Raw genomic sequence first — 26099 nt, forward strand, 5'->3', positions numbered from 1 at the left:
GGATGCACCCAGGCCCTACCCTCCAGCGTGTACTGCTTCATGTCGATTTCGTAGAATTTATTGGTTCCAATGAGGATACTGTAGTTGGTGAAGTGGATACAGCTGCAGGGCTCCGAGGTCTCGATCTCCTGGGACGGGGGTGCGGGAGGCAGCAGAGAGGAGGATGTGAGCGCTGACTTGGAGCAGCCCCTGCTCTCCAACCAGGCCATGCAGGGTTCGCCACCCAACTTTCCCTGTGGTCTTCACACCAAGCAAGTCCCTTCACATTCCTCATAAGGACCCATGGTCCCTTTGCTACCTTTGGGTTCTTTGCAACCACAGACTAAAAAGGTCAAATTGCAACTGAAAAAGTCAGACACCATTTTAAGGAAAAGGAGTAGCATTCAAAGAGAGCTTAAAAATACAACATTCTAATCAGAAGGAAAAGCCTGGAGAAATACACCATCAGTGGTGGCTGGAGGAAGTGGTTTTAGTTTCCTTCCTTTCCCAAGCTTCTCAGTTTCTATCTTGAATCTGCATTATGTATTTGATTAATATCATCACTGCTGTTCTCATTGTCTGAATTACCTGCTTCCTAATTACTTCCACTTGTTTATGGGCCAATCCTAAGGAAGGGCTGCAAAAAACCTAGTTATGTTTACTCCAAATGGTGGCCAGGAATTATAAATAAACAATGATTTCTGAGACTCTTCCTGAAGCTAACAGTGCAAACTTTAATCAGCATTATCCTCACCATTAAATATTTACTGATCACTGACTAAGTATGAGGAAACTACACAGCAGGGGAAATGTAGTGAGGTGGTAGGAAAGTCAGACTTCAGTTTTGGTCTCAACTCTGTAACCTAGGATCTTGGCCAGCCTCAGTCATCTTACCTGAGAAGTGGGGATGGCATTTTTTCTGCTTCTCACAACTGTTGTGAAAAGTGTGTGAAACAGCCAGTTCAATCTGTTCAGAACACGTGCTCAATTGAAACACTAACAACAGCCCACCCCAGATAAGACAGTTTCTCTAACAGGTGTTGACCCTTATATATTCATCCCTCCTCCTACTTTTTGGACCAACACTAAAAGCACCTGCAATGCATCAGGCTCACAATGGGTGGGACATTCCTGTCTAGGGACATGAGATGGCCTTCTTGGGAAGGAAAGCAAATGCACTGATCCAGCAGATGCCTGTCTGCACCCCAGGCAACATCACAATACACACTGCTCCAAGGAGAACCAGTTCTCAAAACGGGTACCAAAACACAGCCAGCACTGGCTTTTCTAAAGGTTATTATTAGAAACTTCTATGATCTGAGAAGGATTCTGGTAGGGGCCTCCAGGGCTGCTTGCTCCTCAGAGCTTCCTATTTTCTACTGTTTCAGAAGGGGAGTCTCCTCCATCAACCACCTCCCTCTCTCCCTTCACAAAAAGCTGAATTTGCAGGGCTGGCAGGAGAGGCTGCTCACCCCTGGGAGGAGGAAAGGCAGGGAGAAAACTGAAGGCCACTCTGGAGCATCCTCTAGGGAGCAGGGCACCCTCTTGTTCCCTCTCTAAGGAGGTCACCCAGGATGAAGGGGACAGACAGAGGCACCTTCCCACCAGCTCGTCAGGAAAGCAGGGCCAGCGAGGCCCAGGACTTACTTTCCGAATGCAGTACTTGCTGAGGTTTTCATTGTAGCGGAGAATGACAACTTTGCTGGGCATGGCTGCACAGATGCAGAGCCCGCTGTCAATCTGAAAAACAGTTGGGGTGGAGGGTGGGAAAAGAAGAGCATCACCAGTGAGTGTACCAGCTCCATGGCAAAGCTGGTTAGGAGCAGGGTCTCTCAAGCTGCCACCATGGACACAAGACCAGGTTGTCCCCCATGGGGAGGGGCCGTGCTGGGCACCGCTGGGTGTTTAGGAACAACCCTGGCTCTGCTCACGTGATGCCAGTGGTACCACTACCAGCTGTGTTGGAAAGAAGCAACAGAAATTTAACCCAGTTTAAGGAGAGGGTTTTCAAGGTCAAATTATTACGCAGGGAGCCACAACAACTCCCAGAAGAGTCGTCAGCTGGGGCCCAGAGGACCACTTACCTTGCCAGCAGCAAACAAGTGGCAGCCCTTGACCGCTTCAAAGATGTTGGGCGAGATGTCCGGCTGGGCGGGGAGGTGAGACTGCGCGAGGGACTGCTTCACCTTCTTCACATCCACGAGACACAGGGCCCGCTCCTCTCCTGAGGGGACGGGACAGCAGAGCATAATGGCGGGTCTCATTCTAACCTTGAGTAAAAGCTACTCCAGGCCACACAGATGCATTAATTTCCACAAATCCCCATTAATGCAGTTTAGGTCCAAGTCTTAGATCTAAAAGGAAAACATCTAGCCTCTTGGTCAAGACTGTGGGAGGAAACAAAAATTCCGCAGACAAAAAAATCGGAGAATGTGAACTGAACATTCAAACGTGTTCCCCACCAAAGTCAAGAACATTTGTGCTGGGGACAGTGAGGGGACTTTTATAATATAAAACAGTGGACATGGGAGTTCCGTGGCAGTCCAGTAGTTAGGACTCCGCACTACAACTGCAGAGACAAAGGTTCAATCACTGGTCAGGGAACTAAGATCCCACATGCCATGTGACAAAAGAAAAGAAAAAAGAAATTACAGTTTTTACTGGGTGCTGTGACACAATTTTATATATATATACAGTTAGAGGAGGCAAGAAAGAGAGCTGAGTGAATCAAGTGCATGGTCCTGGACTGGATCACGAGCCAGGAGAAAAATAAGGGACATTTTTGGAGCCATAGGTAAAAGCCAACTATGAACAGACAGTACATTAGAAAACAAGAGAAGCAACAATCAAATTCCTGGAAATTAAAAAAATGTACTATGTGACACTTTTCTGTATGATGTTACAGTGGCAGATATATTGAATGTATAGGAGTGAACCCGAATGTGAACTGTGGACTTGGGGTGACAGACATATCAGTTCAGGGTCGCTGCACGTCCCACTCGGGTGCCGATGATGGAGGCGGCCGCGCGTGTGTGACGGCAGAAGTATACAGGGATTCTCTCCACCTTCTGCTATGAACCTAAAACTGCACCCAGGGAAAATGTCAAGATAGAAGTGGGGAAAAAGAAAGGAAAGCAAGCGAGGAGACAAGCCAACCGAGGAAAAGCACCGAGGGGTCAAGGAAAGCTAGTTCCTGACCACATGGACCCAGCTGGCCAAGCCTGAGCTAAGATTTGACTGTGAATGTTTTGAACATGGAGCCAATGCATTATTGTTTTCCTTTAAAAAAAAACTACTACCAATAAAGAGAATAAAGCCTTTCTGCCCTGGGTATGTAAGAGAATGCCCTTGTTCTTAGCTGACTGGCTGAAGAATCTGGAGTCAGAGCTGCAACTGACTGTCATGTGGTTCAGAATAAGTGAGAAAGAGAGAGAGAGAGAGAGTGTGTGTGAGTGTGTGTGTGTGTGTGTGTGTGTGTGTGTGTGTGTGCAAGAGAGAAATAAATATGTGTCAAACTGTTAGTGAGTGCTGTATGCAAAGGAAGGGTCTGAGACCAGGGAGAATGGGCAATGCACACAGCAGGGTGGGCAGGCTGTCAGCGCGCAGGGGCTCGGGCCCCTTCAGAGACCCAGGGGGAAGAGCCACTCCTGCTCCAGCCTGCCCCCGGAGTTTGACAAACATGACATGTGAGTTTCAAATCGTTTCCCTTACAAGTGAAGGCAAAGTGCCATGTCCTTGGCCTCCCACCTGCGATCATGAGGAGCTTCTCCAGGTCCTTGATGATGTAAATCTGGAAGACTGCTCCGATTCCTGGGACGTGGGTGAGGGAGTTCTTCAAGACATTCAGCGCGTACAGCCCTTCCTCGGTGCCCACCAACACCACCTGCCAGGGCGCAAGTCCCCAGGAAGAGCGTGAGCGGGCCATGTCCCCATTACCACCCCTTGACATGGTCCTATAACGCATGCACGGCTATGGCCAGATCCTGGCAGATGTTGCCCAAAAAAAGCATCGTCACCTGGTCGCTGAAGGGCAGCGTGCAGTTCATGTCCAGACGGTCATCACCTTCCAGTTTCAGCAGGGAGTTTCCGAGCAATTTCTTTTCACATGTGAAAGAGAAGAGAGAGAGAAAAGGAGGCCACAGTGAGGCTGAACTGTTCATGACTGGACTGTCCAGAAAGAGAAAGCAAGAACAGAGGAAAGTTTAATGCCAAGGAGAAGGGCAAGTTACTCCTGCAGACACTCAAAAGCACACACCTGCTCCTGACTTGCCCCCTACTTTGATGTGAGCTCAAAAGGCGGGACCTGAATGTTATTGGTGTCTCTGGGTGGTGGTTAATTAGCGTCAGGGCCATAACTTGGTTTAGATGCAGAACTAAACAAGCACAGGAGACATAGAAAGATTCTGTCACACAAAACAAGCCAAAGCTGAAGGGTGTCACTGCAAAGAGTTAGTAAGCCACGTGGATGCTCCTGCCCCTCCAGGCGGCGGCACAAGTGCAAAGCCCAGTATCAGCGGCGAACCAACCCGCTCCTGAGTCTCTTTACCTGAGCCCACGCGGACAGTGGCTCGTAGGAGGTACAGTCACGGCCCTATTGTACACACATGGATGGGGCGTTCAGTTAAAGGCTCACGTGGGAGATGGGTCATCAACACAGGGCTTTCTCGTGAGAGGGAGGCTGGTGGCTAAGGACTTCCGACTGCTAACACTTAAAGTGTTTATTAGGAGCTAAGTGTTTAAAAAGAGCTGTTGGGGCTTTGGTGGTGGAAATGCCAGTGCGTGATGAGCACTGTTTGTATCCTGGAATGTTCCAGGAGGAGTGATGCCAATCAAGGCCCACCCACGTCTCTAACATCTTCAGGAGAAGTAGGATTTCAGACCTGCCTTCAGAAGAGCAGATCACGTAAAAGCAATTGAGCAGGTTATGAAAAAGCTTCCTGAGAGAGACATGGCTTTCGGCAGCCCTTTGTGCTGCTTGTAACACAAGCCTTTGAAACACATAAACGCATCCGGGTAAAGAAGAGCGAGCGTTTCCTGGCAGCTGTGCTGCCAGAACTGAGACCTAGTATGCCCTAAAGATCCAGCTAACGGTGCCGACTCCCTCATTCTAGAGGGTTCAGGCGGGGGTACCTGTGAGGCCAGAGCCTGCCTGGAAGCCTGGATCTCTAGGGGCACACAATCCCAGCACCCTTCAGAGGGGGAGGCTGAGGGGACCCCCACCCAGTCAGCCCCCTCTACAAACACACGCTCTGGCCTGCGTGCATACTCACAGCGTCGGCTTCCGCCTTTTCCCTAGACACTCTCCCACCTGCCACAACTGACTCTAAGGCGGTGACCCAGCGCTGCTTGTCGGGAAAGCTGGGAGCCAGCAAGTAGAGGGTCCTCCCGGGCCAGCAGGTGGTGTGGGGGTGAGACTCCATCTTCAGGACATAGGGGACATCTAGGAGATAGGGCAGAGAGCGCAGGGTGGAGTTCGCCCACCCCCACCAGGAGGGAGGGCCAAGCCACCCGAGTCCCAGTTACTTAGCAGAAGCGGAGGCGGGGGCTGGGGGAGCCTCCTTTGCAGGCTGATCCTGCACAGGCCCCCCTCCCACCCGCGCTGAAGGCTGCAGCCCAGCCCACCTCCTCGGGGGGTGGGGAAGGGCCCACCGCCCCTCACCTGCTTTGGCTGTGTTTGCAAGTTCAGAAGCACCAACGGCGCCATGAATAGACACGTCCCCGTCGGGAAGGCACAGCTCAAATTCTTCCACCGGCCTCTGTCCAGCTTGGTGCAAAGAGGAAGGGCAGAAAGAAAAACAAAAGAACAGGAACAAGAACAAGGGGAGACGAGAGGAAGAGAGAGAGACGAAGTATGCGTGGAAAGAGAGGCGCACGAGAACAGAGAAGGGAGAAGATGTGCGGAGAAGGCAGAGAGGGAAGATAAAAACAAAAGTAAAGTGTGTCAGATGAAGAGCACAGTCAAATTTCGGATGACGATGCAGATTTAGGGGTTAGTTGACTGAGGCGGAAGTTCTCGGAAGGTGTATTAGCAGGTGGAATCTTCAGGGCAGCACCCTGCAGGGTCTTCAGAGGGGAGACCTATAGACGTGAGTATCGTACCAATAACCTTTAACGGAGTCATTTGGGTTTTAATTTTCAAAAATGGAAAATTCGTAGAAGGCTTGCAACGCAGTCCGGAAAACAAGAGCCTTCACGCCAAGACTGGGAGACCTGGGCCAACCGCGTGCAATGAGATTCCCCAACTCATTAATTTACCTTCTCTGGCTTCATTGTCATAAATGAGGACTTTGGAGCCCTCCAGGACGATGTACTTCCTATCCCAGCCTTGCTGTCCTCGCTTGTTATTCCTGGGAAGACAGACGTGGGAAAGAACTGTTTGAACTTGGAAGAATCGGATGGGAGGCAAGAGTGGGGAGGAGAGGAAATCCCAGTAAAGATGCTTCCCTGGAAAACAACAGGAATGACATGCCAGGGTGGGGAGGGAAAGCTTCCTTCTACCCTCTGGCTTGTGGGGCTGGCCCTGAATTCAACTGATGTAAGACACGTGAGCAGGAGAGACGCGCACACACGTTTAATTTTGTTTGTACGTGGGAGTCTCCAACAAGCAAATAAAGCCCCCAAAGCAGATGGGCCCAAGTGCTTATATCCTAAGTCAAACGAAGAACAGTTTACTGTGGAAAAGTAACACGGTCTGTGCGCTTAGGTTTCTCCCTGCCGGCTTTGCCCCTGATCTGAAGATAAGAATGCTTCTTTCATCCTGATGTAGGAAGAACAGCTTTGACATGGGAGTTTTACATCCTACTTTCCAGGAGAAATTGGGGAGGTCAGAGCGTCCCTCTTGCACCCGCCGTTTTCTAAGCGGCTTTAGCTCAAAACAATCCTTTACCCCAAAGTGGCCTTTTCCAGACCGGCACATCCTGCCGCCCTTCATCAGCCACAGCTTCCCCACCCACTGCCAGGCCAAACCTCCCTGCAGCAATACCTGGGCACCTTCATCCACCCTTCCAGGTGCAAGCTGCTGCTGGGTTCCTTGGACTGAAGACCTGGGGAGTTCATCTTGTCACGGCAGAAGGCCTCGGTGAAGTGTGTGGCATATTCGGCTGGCAGGCCACAGGTAGCTGGCAAGCACGTGGAGCACTTGGGATGGCACATGACCTGACATTCTAGGGAAAAGCAGTGAACAACCTGAAAACACACCTGACTGATGCTGGACCATTCCCTGACTCCGCCAGCCAACCCCCAACCCACACCCTGCCTGGCCCTGCCACCCAGGGCCTCCCTAAGCCTTCCCTGGAGCCAGGCCCCGACGGAGACCGCCCAGCTCTCTCAATCCAGTCTTCCTGGCTTCTCCCAGGCTGCCACAGACAGGTGTGCAAAGGACACATCTGCATGTCCTTTGGACACATCTGCACATCTCTCTCGAAGCCAGGACACAGCTTAAAGGCAAGGAGAGACCAGCCTGAGGGAAAGGAGGCTGGAAGTTTACAAAGCCCAAGGCATTTTACACAGGAGATTGGAGACATGGGCTGAAAATACATATAAATTCCCTCCTTGAACATGGGGAAAACAGTGTCCTCCCCCTAAGACTAAACATGTGAAAATGAATGCACTATATGATGGGCTTCCCTGATAGCTCAGTTGGTAAAGAATCCACCTGCAAAGCAGGAGACCTGGGTTTGATTCCTGGGTTGGGAAGATCCCCTGGAGAAGGGATAGGCTACCCACTCCAGTATTCTTGGGCTTCCCTTATGGTTCAGCTGGTAAAGAAATCACCTGCAATGCAGGAGACCTGGGTTCAATCCCTGGGTTGGGAAGATCCTCCTGGAGAAGGGCAAGGCTACCCACTCCAGTATTCTGGCCTAGAGAATTCCATGGACTGTATAGTCCATGGAGTTGCAAAGAGTCAGACATGACTGAGTGACTATATGATGAGGAATGTTTAAATTAAAAAAAAAAAAAAACACTGTTGGACAGAACTTTAGTGGACATACACAGGTGGCCCACCACAAATGCACAGCGGCTACTCTTACCAAGACACTTGGATGCCTGGCGTCCGAAGTGCACGGTATCCAGACACACGGCACACTTCGTGGCTCGCATGTTCAGTCCCACGTTGAACCGGTGAGGGATGTTGTGGTGCATGCGCTCCTTAAGACGCCGGCTGAATTCTGGAGGGAAATTTTATTTTAAAAAATCAGAGTGCTGCAAAATAATACCATCAAGAAAGTGAAAAGACACCCACAGGATGGGAGAAATATTTGCAAATCATCTCTCTGGCAAGGAGCCTGTAGATAGGATGTAGAAAGAACTCTTATGATGCAATAATAAAAAGACAAAGCAATTAAAAAGTGGGCAAAGAATGTGAACAAATGTCTCTCTGAAGAAGACAAATAAATGGCCAAGATGCACAGGAAAAGATGCTTGACATCATTCTTCATTAGGGAAACGCAGATGAACACCACAGTGAGATGTTAGTTCATGGTCACTGGATTATCTAGACTCAAAAATATGGGAAATGGGTATTGATGAAGATGTGGAGAAATGAAGGTCCTCATACACTGCTGGTGGAAAAGCAAATGGTACAGCCACTGTGGAGTCCAGAATTACCAGATGACCCAGCAATTCTACTCCTAGGTCTATACCCAAGAGAACTAAAAACACATGTAGCCACAAAATTTGTGCACAGACGTTCACGGCAGTTTTATTTATGATAGCCATAAATGGAAACAACCCAAATGACCATCAACGGATTAATACATAAACAAGATGTGATAATCACACCATAGAATGTTATTCTGCCATAAAAAAAGGGAAGAACTGATAAATCCTACAAGATGGATGAATCGGGAAAACATTATGCTCCATGCAAGAAGCCAGACACAGAAAGTTATACAAGGTGCTTCCTTTACGGGAAATGTCCAGGACAGCAAATCCATGGAGACAGAAAGCAGACTGGTGGCTGTCAGAGGTTCCATGAAGGGGGAAATGGCAAGTAACTGCCAATGAGTTTAGGGGGGTTTTTTTTGGTGGTCGAGTGGAGGGACCAAAAATGTTTTAAAAATTCAAATGTGATGATTACACAACCTTGTGAACTTACTTTAAAAAAAAAAAATCACTGAATTATACATTTCAAACATGGATTGTATGGTATGTGAATTATATCTCAATAAAGCTGTTAAAAAAAAATAGAGCATCTTAGTGACAGACTGTGAAACTATTTTAACACTAACAGATGTGTCTAGATTTATATGAATCAAATTAAGATCGCCATTATGTGGTTATTAGGAATTAGGTTTTATTTAAAAACGCATTCCCAGTAGGAGATGGTTAATACGATGGCATAGCTGTTTGTGAGCATAAAGAAACATATGCTTCTAAATCAGTTGTTTTTAAATATTTTAGTCATGAAAGGTATGTTTTCCAGATGAGATCATGGAGAGCTTTCCAGAATCCAATTTAAAAATCACCATTGTTGAACATAGTTAAATAATTTTAAAGACTTCATTTTAGCTTCTTGCTTCAGATTATTTCACAGAGAATTTCTGTTCAATACAAGACCAATAATGTGTTATAATATTTTCATAACCAAAGTGTGAGTAAACAAACACGGCAAATGAACTGAAGTAAGTTCCAGATGTACCAACCATGGTTTTGCATTAATTATTAATATAAAACATGAAATCTGCAAGCTTGTAACTGATGAGAATTAAAGTATGTTTATACTATGGTTAAAAAAAAATTACTATTCTGAAATACAGACTTTCTGACTATTAAATACATAGACTGACTGAAGAAGTCCCCCTTCATGCCCAGTTCTTCCATGAATAACATTCTTTTTTAAAAATCCAAGTTTTAAGTCTCAAAGAACTGATTCTTGCATTTAAATTCCAATCAGTTAAAACTAACAAGATTGATTTTTTTCTGTTTAGAAGGCTCCCTTCTCAATAGTGACCTAACTAGGTAAAGGCAACTTTAAATAGAAAAGCTCAGGATCCAAATTTCTAAACCAAACTGAATTCTGCAAACAATATTGTCTTCTTCCTTTAACAGAAAAGTCGTGAGGAATAAATAACATAAATGCACTCTGAACATGCCATGCACACAAAGGAGATATTTGGAGTGTTACAGACTACTCAGGGAGCCGCTCTGTGCAACCTCATGCAAGAACACAGGGGCCAAATGATTTTCCTCTGTGTTACCAGCACCACTTTGATGACTTTAAGAGTGAAACTCTTTGATTCAAGGTGTTATGTAAACATGGGAAACAAGATGACATCATTACTAAAGAAGAAAGAAATGACAACAAAATTCATTGAGACTGGCAGCTGAAGTGGGTTGATGGTGATACCCTGATATTAAACCACAGCTACTCTGCTCTCCCTGTGACTTTCCAAACCAATTTCCTTGGCTTTTTTTAAAGTCCATCCCATCTCTAGGTAAACAGAGTACATTTGAAACCACAAAGAAAACTCCTCACACCACGGGTATAAACTGGCACAACCAACCTTCAGAATACACACAACCTTTAACCCAGTGATTCATTTCTCAACAACTTATCTAGAAGTCATAGCACCCATCACTGTGCAGAGTGTTCACTGCAGGGTGCGTATGGAAACAAGCACCTGGAAATAACCTAAGTGCTTGTCAGCTGGGGTCTGGATTCACAGGTGAATTATAAACCCCCACCATGGAATACCACGCAGTCCTCTAAAAAGATGGGGTCAATCCATATGGGTTAATATGAAACCTGCTAAGATGACGTTTTAATTAAAGAAGAAAGATGTTCTGCAGTGTAGAGTACTGTGGGCTGATATTTATGAAAGCAAAGAGGATTATTATTTTCTCATATCCCTTAAATATGATTATATGACACGTAAATAATAGGGACATGCAATTAGTTCATGAGCTATGCCTGGCAGAATACAATGGTTGACTGTGGGTAAGGGAACTGGGGTGGGGAGAAGGCTCACTGCTTATTCTTTAGCCCTCCACATTATGACTTGTCATTTTCACCCTAGGTCTGTATTTCTCAGTTCATTTTTTTAAAAAAATGTCAATGCAGGTCCAGTGGCCCCTTGAGAACGTACCCTCTGGAGTGGAAGACTCCTTCCTGCGGCTGGATGGCGGGGCGAGCAGGCTCAGGGCGCTGGGCTGGTGCTCGGGTGACCGCACAATGGCGGACATGGCGATCTGCTGCCTGGCGGTAGCCGGCGTAGATGGGTGTGGGTGGTCCGCGGCTTTCCGGTGGGCAGCTGGGGAGAGACCAGTCCAGCGCCTTTAGGTTAGTGGGGTCCCCGAGAGGCCCCAACCAAGTGGACTGCCCAGCGGCTGGCTCTCAAAGGCCTGAGACCACAAGGACACTCGGGGTGCCATATGGGCCACGCCGAGGGTGCTGTCACCACCAGGCTGAGCTAGTCTCCGCTCATCTCCTTGAGACGCGCCCTCGGCCTGGCGCACCGCCCTCACTGTCCAGAGCGCCCGTACCTTCCTCCCGGGCGGAGCGGAGCTCGATGCGCGTCTTCTGCAGGGCTTCCTCGAGCTCCGCGCAGCGAGCTTTCTCCTTCTCCAGAGCCACCTTCAGCTCATTGTACTGCAGAGGAACCTGTGTGGGCAAAGCAGGGTCCTCTTTCCGTCGACTAAATAAACCCTAGCAATGGAAACAGAGATATCTCCTAACTCCTGGAAACTGGCACTGGGAACTAACTAAAGGAACTCTGCCTCGGGAAGAGCAGACCATGAGAGCCGGGCGCATACTCACTGCAAGCGGGTTTAGTAAAAATGGCATGTGAAGGGGTGGGGGGACTGAGCCACGGCCCCTCCCAGCTGGCTGGAAAAAAATGGGGCTGCGGAAGTTTTCACCGAGAGGGTTAAAGATGCTTGAATTGCCACCACCTCTTCCTTTAGCAATCCCAAGGAGAGCCATTTCCTGAGACTTTACCCTCAAAAAAAATGGAAGTGGAGGATGGAATCAGGAGAGATGGTTCAGAAATCTTGACTAGAATTTGTCTCATGATGCTTAGTTATATGACACAGAGATGAGTGGTTGCTTTAAAAAAAAAAAAAAGGATACTAAAATGATGTCAACACAAGGGGCTTATGCCAAGAAAAAAAATGCAAATGGAATATGTATTGTGTATGGGGGAAAAAAGTAAAACATAGGATAATGAGACTGAAAACAAAATTAACAACCAAAAAACACATGGGAACACCCTGACTACATCAAATGACATAATCAGATAACAGTCCACTGCTAAAATAAAAAAGATTCAACATCCTCAGCACATACAAGCACAGTCACACAGCACACGAGGCCGTCCTCGGCCCACAGCCTCCGCTGCTGTTCTTCCCTCCTGCTGCTCTGTTCTCCGGGAGGAAAGCACCTGCCTCGTAGGACACCCTTCAGCCCATCTCCCGGTAGCCTGTCTTCAGAGGCCTTCCTGTACCATCACCAATGCTATGCTGACATCTGAGTGCCTCGGGAAGTTTCTAGCTCCTTAGAGACCTTCTTGAACTGAGAACACCTGGCCAAAATTACCGTGAAGGCTGCAGTGGTTCAGGGAAGCATGCTTTGGGCTTATTAAAAATCTTCCCATGTGTATCTATCAGCCTGTCCATCTGTGTTTCCTGGTCATTGTTTTAAATTGTTACCATTTTAAAGGGAGGGATGGGGCCAGCACCCCATGCAGGGGCCAGCTATCCAGTCCAACACTTTAGGCAGGTCACAGCAGTACTCTGGGCCCCAGTCTCCTACTGACCCAGTCAGAGGGACTGAGTAGATGATGTCTAGTTTTTCTGGAGTCCCTTGTGCATGACCTGAGGTTCCTTCTCAGGCCCCACACAGATGACCTATGAACACCTCTGGAGTCCCATCCCTGTGACCTAAGAGCCCCTCTCTGTCTAGATCCCATGTGTGTGTGTGCTCAGTCTCTCCAGTCGTGTCTGACTCTGTGTGACCCTGTGGACTGTAGCCTGCCAGGCTCCTCTGTCCATGGGATTCTCCAGGCAAGAATCCTGGAGTGGGTCGCTGTGCCCTCCTCCAGGGGATCTTCCCAATCCAGGGATCAAACCCGCTTCTCTGACATCTACCTGCATTGGCAGGTGGGTTCTTAACCACTAGCACCACCTGGGAAGTCCCAGAATGGCACACAAGTGACCTCTAATCTCTAGAGTCCCTTACACACGAGCAGAGAACCCCCTCTGGAATCTGGGATGCCAACCTGAACACTTGGCCTTCCTCTCTGCTGCCTCCTCCTCCCCACCTGCTTGGGGGAAAAAATCTCACTCCTTCACAGAGGAAGGCAGCACAACTTTAAAGGCCATGAACACAGGTAGTGTGTCACAGATTCCAGAGTGACAGCCTCTCTTAAAGAGCCTTTCTGAGGATCTCAAAGCCTCTTTTTTCAACCCAAAACAAAGAAACTGTGCATTTTGTTTCCTCCGATGTTCCTAGGATTATCTACCCCAATGACCTTCACGGAATCATCATGACTAAGCAAAACCGTCCACTCCCTGCTTTACAAACCCTCTGACCCACCTTTTTCTTTTTGGCGGGTTGGTCCATTTTGGCTTGCAGAAAATCGATGAGTTTGGTTTGTTGGGAAATAGTGCCTTCCATTTTCACCTTCTCATGAGAATAGAGAACCTAAGATTTATGAAAACAAAAAGCACCTCAGATGCCGAAAGAAGTATACTTAAATTTTATACTTTAATAAGAAATAAGGTCATTACCACACTAACAAATGAAAAATTCAACAAAAGCCACACTGAGCCAATTGTTTTTTTTTTTCACACAAAATATCTTCTTTTATTATTATTGTAAATATTATTAATATCATTCTCTTATTTTTTTCTTGTTTTATCAAATATTTTACTTTTTTTCCTTTTTTTTTATTAGTTGGAGGCTAATTACTTTACAATATTGTAGTGGTTTTTGCCATACATTGACATAAGTCAGCCATGGATTTACATGTGTTCCCCATCCCGATCCCCCCTCCTGCCTCCCTCTCCATCCCATCCCTCTGGGTCTTCCCAGCGCACCAGCCCTGAGCACTTGTCTCATGTATCCAACCTGGGCTGGTGATCTGTCTCACCATTGATAGAATACTTGTTTCAATGCTGTTCTCTCTAAACATCCCACCCTCGCCTTCTCCCACAGAGTCTAAAAGTCTCTTCTGTACTTCTGTGTCTTTTTTTGTTTCGCATATAGGGTTATTGTTACCATCTTTCTAAATTCCATATATATGCGTTAGTATACTGTATTGGTGTTTATCTTTCTGACTTACTTCACTCTGTATAATGGGCACACTGAGCCAATTGTTATTTACTTAGTCCTGATCTTACTGCCCACCATCTCCCCCCCCGCCCCCGCAACAAAGATAGACTCAAGTACAAAGATACGTGAAAAAGCAAAAATAGCAAATGGTGAGTAGAAGAATCTAGAGGGTGGTCATGATAGAAATTTCCCAGCTTCTCTTAACATTTGAAAAGTTATTGTAATAAAATACTGGTGAAAATACACAACACAAAGAGACTGCTCATCTTGCCAGATGGCTTTGAGCCATCACACTTTGCCTCTGTAGACAGTTTTTCAGTAAGCTCCCAGTGCTGGTTCTCACCTGAATATTTTCCAGCTGATATTCCAGGTCACTCCTTTCTGTCTTCAGCAGATCAGCCCGATCCAGAGCTTCTTGCAGCCCTTGAGTCAGACGGAAAATATGATTCTTCTGCAGGTCCATCTGCTGCTGTAACTTGGCTTGCTGGTGGGGGGAGAGGCCGGAGAGAGAAGCTTCAGACCACACACAATGCAACACGCTCCCTCACTGTCCCCACTCAGACTCATTTCAGATGTGGCACCAAAATTTCAGCTCATTCCAGGATGACCAATGGTCTGATATTCCACAACGATGCATGAGCAGTTATCTCAACCACTGTTGAGAGAACTCACTTTGTGATTCTCCATGTGGCATACACAAAAGGGAGTCATAGCACCTTTAACTCAAAGGGCACGGCATCAGTGTGAGAGACCAACAAGCGTACCAACAGCCACGGTGGAAGGAGAGGGTGCTCCCATGAGGGGAGGGGGATGATCCCAGGGTCAGTATGAGTGTCAGTAAAACCCATAGAGAACAAAATTCTGTTTAGAATATTGCAAATAGTTCTGTGCGAGAACTCTCTCTCCAATTCTTTTCTACAGTGGAAGTCAACCAGAAAATAGGGCAGGCGATAAAGATACTGGCTTTATGGCTCTCTTACCTAAAATGCTTCTGTTTCTAAAAAGCAGAAGAGAACAGCTATCCTGACAGGATACTGCTTGGTTTCACCCAACCCCTGGCGTCCAGTCTAACCATACTAGCAGTGGCCCAAACACTCCCTTCCCCAGGGGCCTAGACCATCTGCAGACGGAAGGACAGAGAGCGGTAAACAGCTGCTCCCCATCACCATGGGGCTTTCCCAACAGGCAAGGGCAAACCTCAGTGCTCTCTGCCCCAGCAGGATGAGAGCTACAGATGACCTCAGAAATCACAGAAACCTCACCACCATATTTCTCTTCCCTCCACTGACATTTGCGTATCCATTCCTACTCCTCAATGCCCTTCCTCTTTTTTTTTTCATTTATTTTTATTAGTTGGAGGCTAATTACTTTACAATATTGTAGTGGTTTTTGCCATACATTGACATGAATCACCCATGGATTTACATGTGCTCCCCATCCTGAACCCCCCTCCCACCTCCCTCCGAGCACTTGTCTCATGCATCCAACCTGGACTGGCAATCTGTTTCACACTTGATAATATACATGTTTCGATGCTATTCTCTCAGATCATCCCACCCTCGCCTTCTCCCATAGAGTCCAAGTCTGTTCTATACATCTGTGTCTCTTTTTCTGTCTTGCATATAGGGTTATCGTTACCATCTTTCTAAATTCCATATATATGCGTTAGTATACTGTATTGGTGTTTATCTTTCTGGCTTACTTCACTCTGTATAATGGGCTCCAGTTTCATTCATCTCATTAGAACTGATTCAAATGTATTCTTTTTAATGGCTGAGTAATATTCCATTGTGTATATGTACCACAGCTTTCTTATCCATTCATCTGCTGATGGGCATCTAGGTTGCTTCCATGTCCTGGCTATTAAACAGTGCTGTGATGAACATTGGGGTACATGTGTCTCTTTCATTTCTGGTTTCCTCGGTGTGTGTGCCCAGGAGTGGGATTGCTGAATGCCCTTCCTCTTGAGAGGCAGCTGATTCTGAGGCATCATGGTGTCATGGAAAAGAACCTAGACTTTAGAACATTCCAGACCCTGGTTCAAATCCTGACTTCTTAAAAAAGTATTTATTTGGCTATGCCAGGTCTTAGCTGTGGCAAGTAGGATCCAGTTCTCTGACCAAGGATCAAACTCAAGCCCAGTATTGGGAGCATGGAGTCTTGGCCACTGGACCAACTGGGAAGTCCCCTGACTTTAACTCTTATCAGCCCTATGACCAGGGGTGGCTCACTGCCTCTCAGACCCTCAGTCTCTTCATCTGCAAGTGGGGGTAATAACCCCCTTCTCTGGGTCACACACCAAGCCCAGTGCCCAGCATACAGTAGATGCTTGATGAATTTCAGCGCTGCCTCCTTCATCCTTCTTTCTTCTCTCAATCCAGTCCAGGTGTGCCCCTATCACTTTTCCATCTGCCCTTCCTACCCCAACCTACTCTACCAGCCCCTCTCCATCCATCCTCTGTAAAGCAAGAGGTACTGATACTAACTCAGAATCACCTGCCCTGGGTGCATGACCTAGAATTTCTGAATCAAACCACAGAACACCCTAAAATACAGAGAAAGAAAAGAGAGAAAACAGCTAAGATAATCTCTTCCAGGGAGCTATCCGTCCCCTGTAGCACAAATGATTACTTCTGCAAATTACCCTCTTTAGTTTCCTTCCGCTATTTTAGGACAACACTAATTACTAGGCAGGAAGCAGAGAAACAAGTACTAGGGACAAGAATCTGTTTGGTGACAACCAGGTCCAAAATATTTCTCTAGAATCAACACATCAACTGTCCATTAGCTTTCCAAGAAATAGGCTGCTTATTTACTACAATAGAAAACAAGTAGGAGTGACATTTGTGCTCAATGAAATGTTTTCCAAAACCATTTACCTGCTTCCCAGAGAGCAGTAAATGGAGACTATTCCTGGTTGGTGTTAGACTGAAAGCAGGGCTCCAGCCACGTGATTAGATCTGTCCACCAATTTTATGATGGTGACAGGAAACTGGGAGGAAGCACAGAAGAACTAGACAACAGAACTAGAGTGTGAAACAACCCTGGTAACTGGAAGAATGGACCAAACCAACAAGACAAGGTTTAACAGGATGGTATTTAAAAAAAAAAAAAAATTCAAATAAATAAAGATATATTTTAAAAAAACAAAACAAAAACATGTAGAAGGGCTGGTGGTGATCTAACAGATCAATGGGTGTCAGTGGTGTGATAAGCCACCCCAAGAGCCCAGGATGGTGGTGGGGCCAGCCCACTACTCCGTGTTGTTCGAACCCCAAGGACTTCTAGAAACTGTTCGGAAAGATAAACCTACCAGAAAAGGACATCCCAATCATGGTGCAACTTGAAATGTTTCAGTTAGAAAAGAAAAGGTGATATGGAGTCAGGAGAGCTGAAGAGATATCGAATCCACTGTCACAGGGATAATAAAATAAAAAGTAGCTCTCTCACAGAAGTATCACATGGAGTGTATGAGCTAATTCATGGAAAGTACTCAGACATCTGGCACGTGGTATGTGCTAAATTAAACAGGAGTTATTTTTTTAAATAATAAAAAAAAAGAAAAACGAGTTATTTTTATTATTAATCAAGTAATATGTTCATTAATCAATATCAACTTCCTACTTTGGTTGGAAATATGAGACTACTCTCTGTTTTCAAATGTTTTACTGTAATAGAACCAATGGTTGGAAGTTACAGGCTTTAGTTCAAAACCAGAAAGGACTTTCCAAGAGTTAGAGTTGCCAGAAAAATGAGTTGGGCAATCTTGAGTCACTTTAAGTCTTGAGGCCCAGGTGCCCCAAGGCCCACCTGTGAGGGAGGCTGGGGAAGGGATTCTCTACCCCGGAAGGGGGATTATTTGACAGGATTAGCAAACGGACTTGGAGCTCTGGCATTACTTTCAAGTCGGGACTAGTCATGCCTGTAAACAGCAGTGTCAGAAAAGTTTCGGAGGCCACTTTGGGCCCGAGAGAAAAGATTTGAGAGAAAGCTCTGTCAGTGAAGTCTGCCGGGGAAAGGGTAAAAGAAACAGTGGCGCAAGTGCTAGGAATGTGCACCAAGTGACACACAAGAACACTCTCCGACTCTGAGGCTCTGATTCCGGCCCCGCTCACAAGAGTCTGCACCTGATGGACAGGACGGGCAAGCTGAGCCCTGACCACCTGCCAACACAGGGCCCACCCCAGGCCAGGATGCCAGCCGCATCCTTGGTGGTAGAGATCACTGTGTTTCCTAGTGCTCTCCGCTCTCAATGAGATCTGCCTCCAATCCAGTGCAGCCAGATGTCTGTGTTCAAAAAGCCCTCTGTGAGGTGCAGACGGGGGAACTGGAAATGTTCCCCAGTAGTTTTAGAAGTGAGAACAGGGGACTGAATCAGGATGCCAGCCTTCTATTCCTAGTCTTGCCACTGACTCACCACGTAACCTTGGACCAAAGCAGTGAGTTGTTGGGGCCAACGCTCTTTCCTCGGAAGGAAAAGAGGACAGGCGAGATCACTGATTATTTCTGTGCTTCCTGTTTCCAATGTGTGTCCACAGTGGGGACACTGCCTAGTCATTCCAGATAAAGACCATTCTTTTATCACTCTCTTTTGTCATTCTCTATTTGACAATCAGAGAGATTTAAAAATTTCTATTATAATATTCTGAGAGCCACCTTTGGTGAACTTTCCACCCATGTGTGTGTAATATTGATTTTATTTAAAAACTTTTTTGTTGTGGTAAAATATACATAAAATTTACCATGTTAATCATTTGTGTTATTTTCAGTCACACCATACAGCATGCAGGATCTTAGTTCCCTAACCAGGGATCAAACCCACATCCTCTGCATTGGGGGCATGGAATCTTAACCACTGGACTGCCAGGAAGTCCCCACATCAATCATTTTTAATCCTACAGTTTGGTGGCATTAAGTAGAGTCACATGGTTGTGCATCATCATGGATCCATCTCCAGAACTTTCCCAGCTATATTTTTAAAAGTCATTCTAGAAAACATTTTATGCTCCCCTGCAAAATGTGCACCACATTTTTCAAACTTAATACCATAGTTACAATAGTTCTACCAGCAGAGCCCCTCAGGGGCTACAGGAAGCACACAGTAAAACCTCAATTTACCAGAACAGATAACCTGGTTGATTCAACTGTCAGGCTCATTGTGGCTTAAACAGAACACTCCTGAGTCTAACTTCTCGTGAAGTACCTTTATAAAGTGCATTTGTCCTGACAGGTCAATTCTAATGAACGAAGACAAATTATCAGTGATTCAACCAAACCAAGGCTTTGGTTGGGGGAGTTGTCCTCAATTTAAACAGAGATTTTCAGAATTCTATTCAAAGGTACAGGAAATAACATAAGGATTGGACTGGTTTAGGAGATCAATTTGAGCTTTTTTTTCTGTCTCTCAAAAGCAGGGTGTCATTTTTTTTGCATTGAATTAATTGGATGTTCAAAAGTTTTCATGAGATTGGGCATTCAGCATTACCTGATCAGGTCTCTGTCCCGTGCACGAAGCTAATCAAGCTGCAAACTTAATATACTCTGGATATTAACTCTAAAGAACAATTTAACTCAATATCTATTCGCCCTCATATTTAATAAACTTCCGGTTAGCACATACTCACTATGTGCTTGACACTCCATTAAGCACTATTTGGATCGCTTCTCGGCCTTTTGCCTAAGATCAAGTGCATTAAGCACTATTTGGGAGGACACAATGACAAAGAGGGCCCCAGGGCTTCTTGACATGTTCTTTTAATGTGTTAAACACCTTCCAGAAAATACCCAGTGACCATCTTACTCTTCCTTGAGAATTTCAACCTTGAAATCTGAATTTCTTAATTTGGACCTGCCCAGCTGAGGACAAGTGTTCACTTCTGAGAGTACGCCCAGCTCTATTTACCAGGCATCTTACACCCACCTCTTCCAGAAGCCTTTGTTTGAGCTCTCGTTCCGTCTCCAGCTTCTGTTGTAAACTTCGGGCATTCATTTCAAGCATGGCGTGCTTCTTCTCCAGGTCATTGAGCTGGACATTTGGAAAAATTGGCCGTGTAACCACATTTAGGAACGTTATATGCTAACAACTTTTGCCAATATCCACAAACCTTCACAGCCAAAGAAAAATCAAGTTCTAAGGGTCAGAACATAAACACTGGTTTTTAAAAGTACCACAAACATCCATGTCAGACATAAGCCTTATGTAGGTTATTCTGTTGGGAGAAGATGTTATTTCTAAGGGATGGGTCAAACGTGTAGCTAGCTGTGACTAGCTCTAGAAAGATTACTTCTCTAAAATTTATTTATCTGACATGCTTTGGCTGAATTAAATCATCATATTCCAAATGCTTGCTTACTTGCATGGGATAATATCAGGGACTCTGGGATGAAAAGGGCAGACAAGCTCTCTCAAGGATCTTGTATCAAGTCACAAAGGCAGAGGGTGGCCCTTAAGTAGACATGTACACAAACAGTGACTACTCTGTCAAGTGATGATTTTGATAAGAGGTATGCAGGAGAGAAATTCATCCTGAATGGTCTGTCACTGAGAGAAGATGGGGTCAGAAAGTCTGGAGTCTTAAAGGATGGGTAGGACTTTGCTATAGAATACTTTAGGAACAGTCAGGTAGAAAAAAATGTCCTTCAAGCTAAACACCAAAAATTTCATTTACCTCTAAATAATACATTTACTTTTTTCATGGTTAAATAACATATTTACTTTCCTCATGGTTAAAAAAATTAGTAAGCCAATACCAAGGAACTCAGGAATATTCCTGAGTAGCAAGCTCTAGCTTGAATCTGGTCATTTCTACGAAATTCCGGTAAGAAAATAACCGTGGATGCCCATAAAGATTTACATTCATCACAATGTTATTTATGACAGCAAAAAAAAAAAAAAAAACTGGAAGAAGTTCAAATTTCTAACACAAGCAGAATGATTAAAATAGGTGTTGCTGTGTAACTGATGTTTCTAGAACTACATGTTCAAAAAATATTCACTAATTCAGGAAAAGCCCCTATTAATGTGATTTCTTTTAAAAAATGATGTAATTCTGTTTATATAAGAACCTAAATTTATCAATATAAATAAATGAATATAAATTCACCAACATAACAGTGGTGACAGATTACCAGCTATTTTTTCTTTACTTTTCTGTGGTTTCTATATCTTCCACAGTGACACCAAATAATCACTTCTATAATCAGGAAATTACAGTTACCCAAAATTCAGAGGTCAGATTATGTGTGTGTGTTTGTGTGTGGGCGCACACGCACACAAAACAGTGTGTATGTGTATATATGAAACAGTCTGTGTATATATATGAAATTTCTCTGACCTTCACTCTTCTTATCTATAACACAGAAGCACCTATTCTAAATCTCTTTTAAGACTATTAAAAATTTTCAAACACCAGTATGTCACTTTGTAAATACAGAGTGCTGTCATGGACAGGACGTGTGTATTTCCAAAGTGGAATATGAGGACCTGCACTGTCCTCAGATCCTGCAGTGTCCTTGGACTCAGAACCCAGAGATGCTGAAGCTTCCTGCCATTGTAGCAATGGAATGAGCAGGAGTCCTAGCCACCCCACACTTCCCAAGTATGTTCAACATTAGATCCATGAAGGCTTTCAGAAATCAAATATCAGAAAAGAGTGCTGTGCACCCAGGTCAAAATCTGGACCTCAGGGGCCCTGATGGGCAGATGTTAGGAAGTCATTGACCAACTCTGATACCCAAGTACCCACCACCCCCACTACTGCCAACCAAGGGTATCCCTCAGGGCAGCACAACAGTGAGACTTGGTTTACGAAACACGCCGACCATGGATCAAGCGCATGTGAATACCTGTTGAAAGAAGGAAGTGTACGTATGTATCTAGAAGGCAGGAGGGACGGGGGCTGACCTTGTCGGAGAGGCTCTCGGCCTTTAGCTTCTGCTCCTTGAGAGCCTGCTGCAAGGCCAGGATCTCGGCCTTGTGCTCCTTCACTGCCAGCTCGACCACCTGGCGCGACTCAGTGATCCGCTGGTCGGCCCTCGCCCTGCGGGGAGACACAGGCACGTTCAGAAACCCCGTCACTGCCACCCTGCAGGGAGGAAGCTGGCCCAGCTTGGACCCGGATAAGCAACCAAACAGGCTGCGGGCTGGAGAGAGCCCAGCCGGATCCCTTGTTCCAAATTACGTGGAGTGAGGATGTGACCCACTTTAGGCCCTGGGTAAAAATACTCTTAGCAGGTAAGGTTCCTGTGAATATAAATGCACTTGGAAGGGCTGAAGGGGACGAGGCATTTTTCCAAATGCAACTGGGCTGAAAATGGCAAGACTGTTACACCCTCCTGCAGAAGCAGGAAGGAATGAGGTCCCACTGAAGGAGCACAGTGCAGAGGACCATGTGGGGCCCCATTCGAGCAAACACTGCCTCTCCTTAAAGCAAGAGCTGAAGTGTTCTGGAAACTGAACCTTGAATCTGCCGGGTATGCCTGTAAATAAGGTGACAGAAGAAAAAAACTTGAAGCACACTAGAAAACATCACTTCCCCTCCCCAACTCAGGTTTTCTGTTTTGCTGCTTCCACACCTGGACTTGCACAGCCTCCTTCACCAGCAGCTCTCCTTCTCGACCCAACAAACCCAGGTCTTACTCAGACTCCTAGGGTAAACTTGCAGGCCCTGTCCTCCACAAAGCCCTTCCCAGTCTTCCTCTCAGAAGTAACCTCTTCTTGTTCTGGACCCAAAGCATAAATGTCCTACTGGCCTGGCACAACCCACTCTCTATTTTAGGTGATAAATAGTTCAACGAGTGGGAGGGGGGATCGGGATGGGGAATACATGTAACTCCATGGCTGATTCATGTCAATGTATGACAAAACCCACTACAATACTGTAAAGTAATTAGCCTCCAACTAATAAAAATAAATGGAAAAAAAAAATAGTTCAACGCATAGTTTATCTCCTGCACTAGACTCTTAGCCTCTAGAAGACAAGAATTAAGAATTATATTTTAGGGACTTCCCTGGTGGTCCAGTGGCTAAGACTTCTCACTCCCAATGCAGGGAGCCAAGGTCAATCCCTGATTAGGGAACTAGATCCCACATGCCAAAACTAACAACAGGCACATCCAAATATATAAATAAATATTTTTTTAAAAATAAGAATTATATTTTACTCATCTCAGATCCCACATAACACCAAAATAGAGGAAGGAGGGAAAAAAATGGGGGGTGGGGGGGGGAAAGAGAGCCAAGATCTCTCACAATTGCTCCTGAAAGAAATATATGAAAGATCTCCCTATGTGTGCGCTAAGTTGCTTCAGTGCTGTCCAACTCTTTGAGACCTTACGGACTGTAGCCCACCAGGCTCCTCTGTCCATGGGATTCTCCAGGCAAGAATATTGGAGTGAGCTGCCATGCCCTCCTCCATGGGATCTTCCCCACCCAGGAATGGAACCCAAGTCTCTTAAGTCACCTGCATTGGCAAGTGGGTTCTTTACCACTAGCGCCACCAGAGAACACTTTCACGCATGGTTGTGCATTCTTGATGCTATGGTCAGACTCTGACCCCGAAACGGTCTACAAAGGACTCTAGAAACAGCTAAGCTAGGAGCTGGACCTGCGAGTGGGAGGGAGGGGTGTGTGTGAGAACAGTCAGAACATACAGTGAGGACATGGGAACTCAAGAGTTCAGGGGGAAACAGTAACAGGAAGTCTTAAACCAGCAGCCCTCTCACATTAACAAATACCCTGAAAGGGAAGATGTCCAACAGGAGAATATTTCTACCAGTTTCTCTTGAAACTTATGGGTTCCCTTTGCTTCCAGTCTTTAGCACAAATTATACATCTAAGACAGCCGTTGAGTCTACCATGGTCTACCAAATGTGGGAAATACTGAGACAAGTCTGACAGAATCCAGATAAATGATAAATACTTCCACAAACAGTTAGCTTGCTCAGGGAGTTCAGAGTATTATGGGACAGTAATTTCAGTGAAAGGTGCTATGAGTGAGGCTACGCAGGATGAATAGGATTCTGTTGGGCAGACATGAAGCACAAGGTGGATACCAGCCCACAGGGTACCTCTCTGCAAACTAGGAAAGGCATGTGTTCTTTAAGACCGCGCGCTTCTGCCTGTTGGTAAACTGTCATAATATACTGGTTTTGTTAGAACGAACACTTTCCCACCATGAGCTGGTAGAATGTCATGGTAGATCTTCAAGTCTATTCCCAGCAGCACGCAGTGCAATAACCTGCACACCTGCGGCCCTGGCAGGAGGGAATCCTACGCTGGGAGAACTGGGGAAGTAAAAGAAAGATACTACCTGAACTCAGGATTACTACTGCCTACCAGGAAAGGAAAAAAAATAAAAAATTGTTAACTATTCTTGTAGAGCAGTTGTTCTTAACTGGGGGCAGCTGCCCACCCCCCAGGGGACACCAGGCAATGTCTGGAGACGTTTCTCATGGTCACAACTTGAAGAGGGAGCAGCTACTGGGACTTAGTGGGGCAGGTCCAGAGAAGCTGCTCAGCACCTTACCATGTACAGGACACGCCCCCATCACGAAGGACTGTCCGGCCCCAGCTGTCCATAGTGCCAAAGCTGGTGTAGAGGGTTGATTTGCATCACACATGACAAGGATCAAAACAGTGACGGTCTTGTGACTTCCCTGGAGGTCCAGGGGCTAAGACTCTGTGCTCCCAATGCAGGGGGTCCAGGTTCAGTGCCTGGTCAGGAAACTATTAATAGATCCCACATGCCACAATCAAGACCTGGTGCAGCCAAATAAATATTCAAAAAAAAAAAAGCAGAGTGACAGTCTCGCTACACAGTCACAGTGACACAAAATCCGAGGAGAGTTTCTACAAAGGAAGCACTGAGACGTTTTGCCCTGCCGATTCCTAGGGCCCTGTACTACTGGCTGACTGGCCATCATCTCCTGCCACTGGCACCGTCCGTATTTACCTCGAGGATGACTGACCGATCCTGGTTGGGCTGAGTCTCCCAGCTTTAACACTTAAGTCTTATGTCCCAGCACCTGCTCAGTCCTGGTCAAGCGGGGGCACTTGCTGGGAGGTCTCAGGGTGACCCTGCCGCTGCCACCTGCTGCTGGCTCTCTACCCACATGAAGTCCCACCTGCTCTGCTTCTCGGTGTCCAGCATCCTCTGCAACTCTCGAACCCGACACTCAAACTGGGACTTCTCGTCACCAAGGACGCTCCTCCAGGCCTCCCACTGCCGCTCCTTCTCCAGCAGCTCGTCGTTCAGGGCCTCCAGGTCCATGACCTGCTCCTCCAGCATTGTGCAGGTGGTCTTCAGCGCCTCCATCGTCTGCAAATCAGCACCATTGAGTTGTGCCTCACAGCAAATGAGGATTTCCCAGGTAGTACTTTTGTCGGGTCAGTTTCAGAAAAGCATGAGCTTCTAACTACAGTCTGAAAGTCACTATCTTTTTCTCCTACAGGCCAAGGGGATTAGACAAGAACAGATGAAGGGCCATTTCTACCGAGATATTATAGAAAGAACTCAGAGGAGGGCCAGGACTCCCAGCTCTCCCTGCCTAAAGTCCAGGTTCAATCCCTGGGTGAGGAACAAAGATTCCACAAGCCTCACAGCTCGGCCAAAAAAGGTTTTAAAAAAATAAAGTGGCTCACAAAAGCATTCTATTCTATTTTTAATGGCTTTAAAGCAAAATTAAGAACAACTATACATGGAACGTCCCTGATGGTTCAGTGGTTAAGACTGTGATTCCACTGCAAGGGGTACAGGTTTGATCCCTGGTCAGGGAACTAAGATCTTGCAAACCATGTGGGGTGGCCAAAAAAAATGAAACAAAAAAACCCAAACTACACACTTCTAAA

The 26099-nt window shown here is 46.1% G+C and overlaps 1 protein-coding gene across 8 annotated transcripts in view; it reads right to left on the reverse strand.

The window, feature by feature from the left end:
• CIT (citron rho-interacting serine/threonine kinase) overlaps positions 1 to 26099 on the reverse strand; it is a 171727-nt gene that overhangs the window by 11637 nt on the left and 133991 nt on the right. For 5 of the 8 annotated variants that reach the window (XM_043440393.1, XM_043440375.1, XM_043440420.1 and 2 more), the window contains 18 exons: positions 25376 to 25569; positions 22155 to 22290; positions 20172 to 20276; positions 14595 to 14735; positions 13514 to 13621; positions 11464 to 11626; positions 11067 to 11231; positions 8010 to 8147; positions 6962 to 7142; positions 6235 to 6326; positions 5639 to 5743; positions 5250 to 5419; positions 4526 to 4570; positions 3996 to 4076; positions 3727 to 3862; positions 2064 to 2203; positions 1627 to 1719; positions 20 to 128 (listed from right to left, as the gene is read on the reverse strand). In XM_043440393.1, coding sequence (XP_043296328.1) covers positions 20 to 128; positions 1627 to 1719; positions 2064 to 2203; positions 3727 to 3862; positions 3996 to 4076; positions 4526 to 4570; positions 5250 to 5419; positions 5639 to 5743; positions 6235 to 6326; positions 6962 to 7142; positions 8010 to 8147; positions 11067 to 11231; positions 11464 to 11626; positions 13514 to 13621; positions 14595 to 14735; positions 20172 to 20276; positions 22155 to 22290; positions 25376 to 25569 — 2302 coding nt within the window. The remainder of the gene's footprint in view (positions 1 to 19; positions 129 to 1626; positions 1720 to 2063; positions 2204 to 3726; positions 3863 to 3995; positions 4077 to 4525; positions 4571 to 5249; positions 5420 to 5638; positions 5744 to 6234; positions 6327 to 6961; positions 7143 to 8009; positions 8148 to 11066; positions 11232 to 11463; positions 11627 to 13513; positions 13622 to 14594; positions 14736 to 20171; positions 20277 to 22154; positions 22291 to 25375; positions 25570 to 26099) is intronic. The other 3 variants (XM_043440386.1, XM_043440404.1, XM_043440381.1) reach the window with 3 other exon arrangements.

Source organism: Cervus canadensis, chromosome 1 (assembly GCF_019320065.1).
Source record: "Cervus canadensis isolate Bull #8, Minnesota chromosome 1, ASM1932006v1, whole genome shotgun sequence".
Classification (NCBI taxonomy): Eukaryota; Metazoa; Chordata; class Mammalia; order Artiodactyla; family Cervidae; genus Cervus; species Cervus canadensis.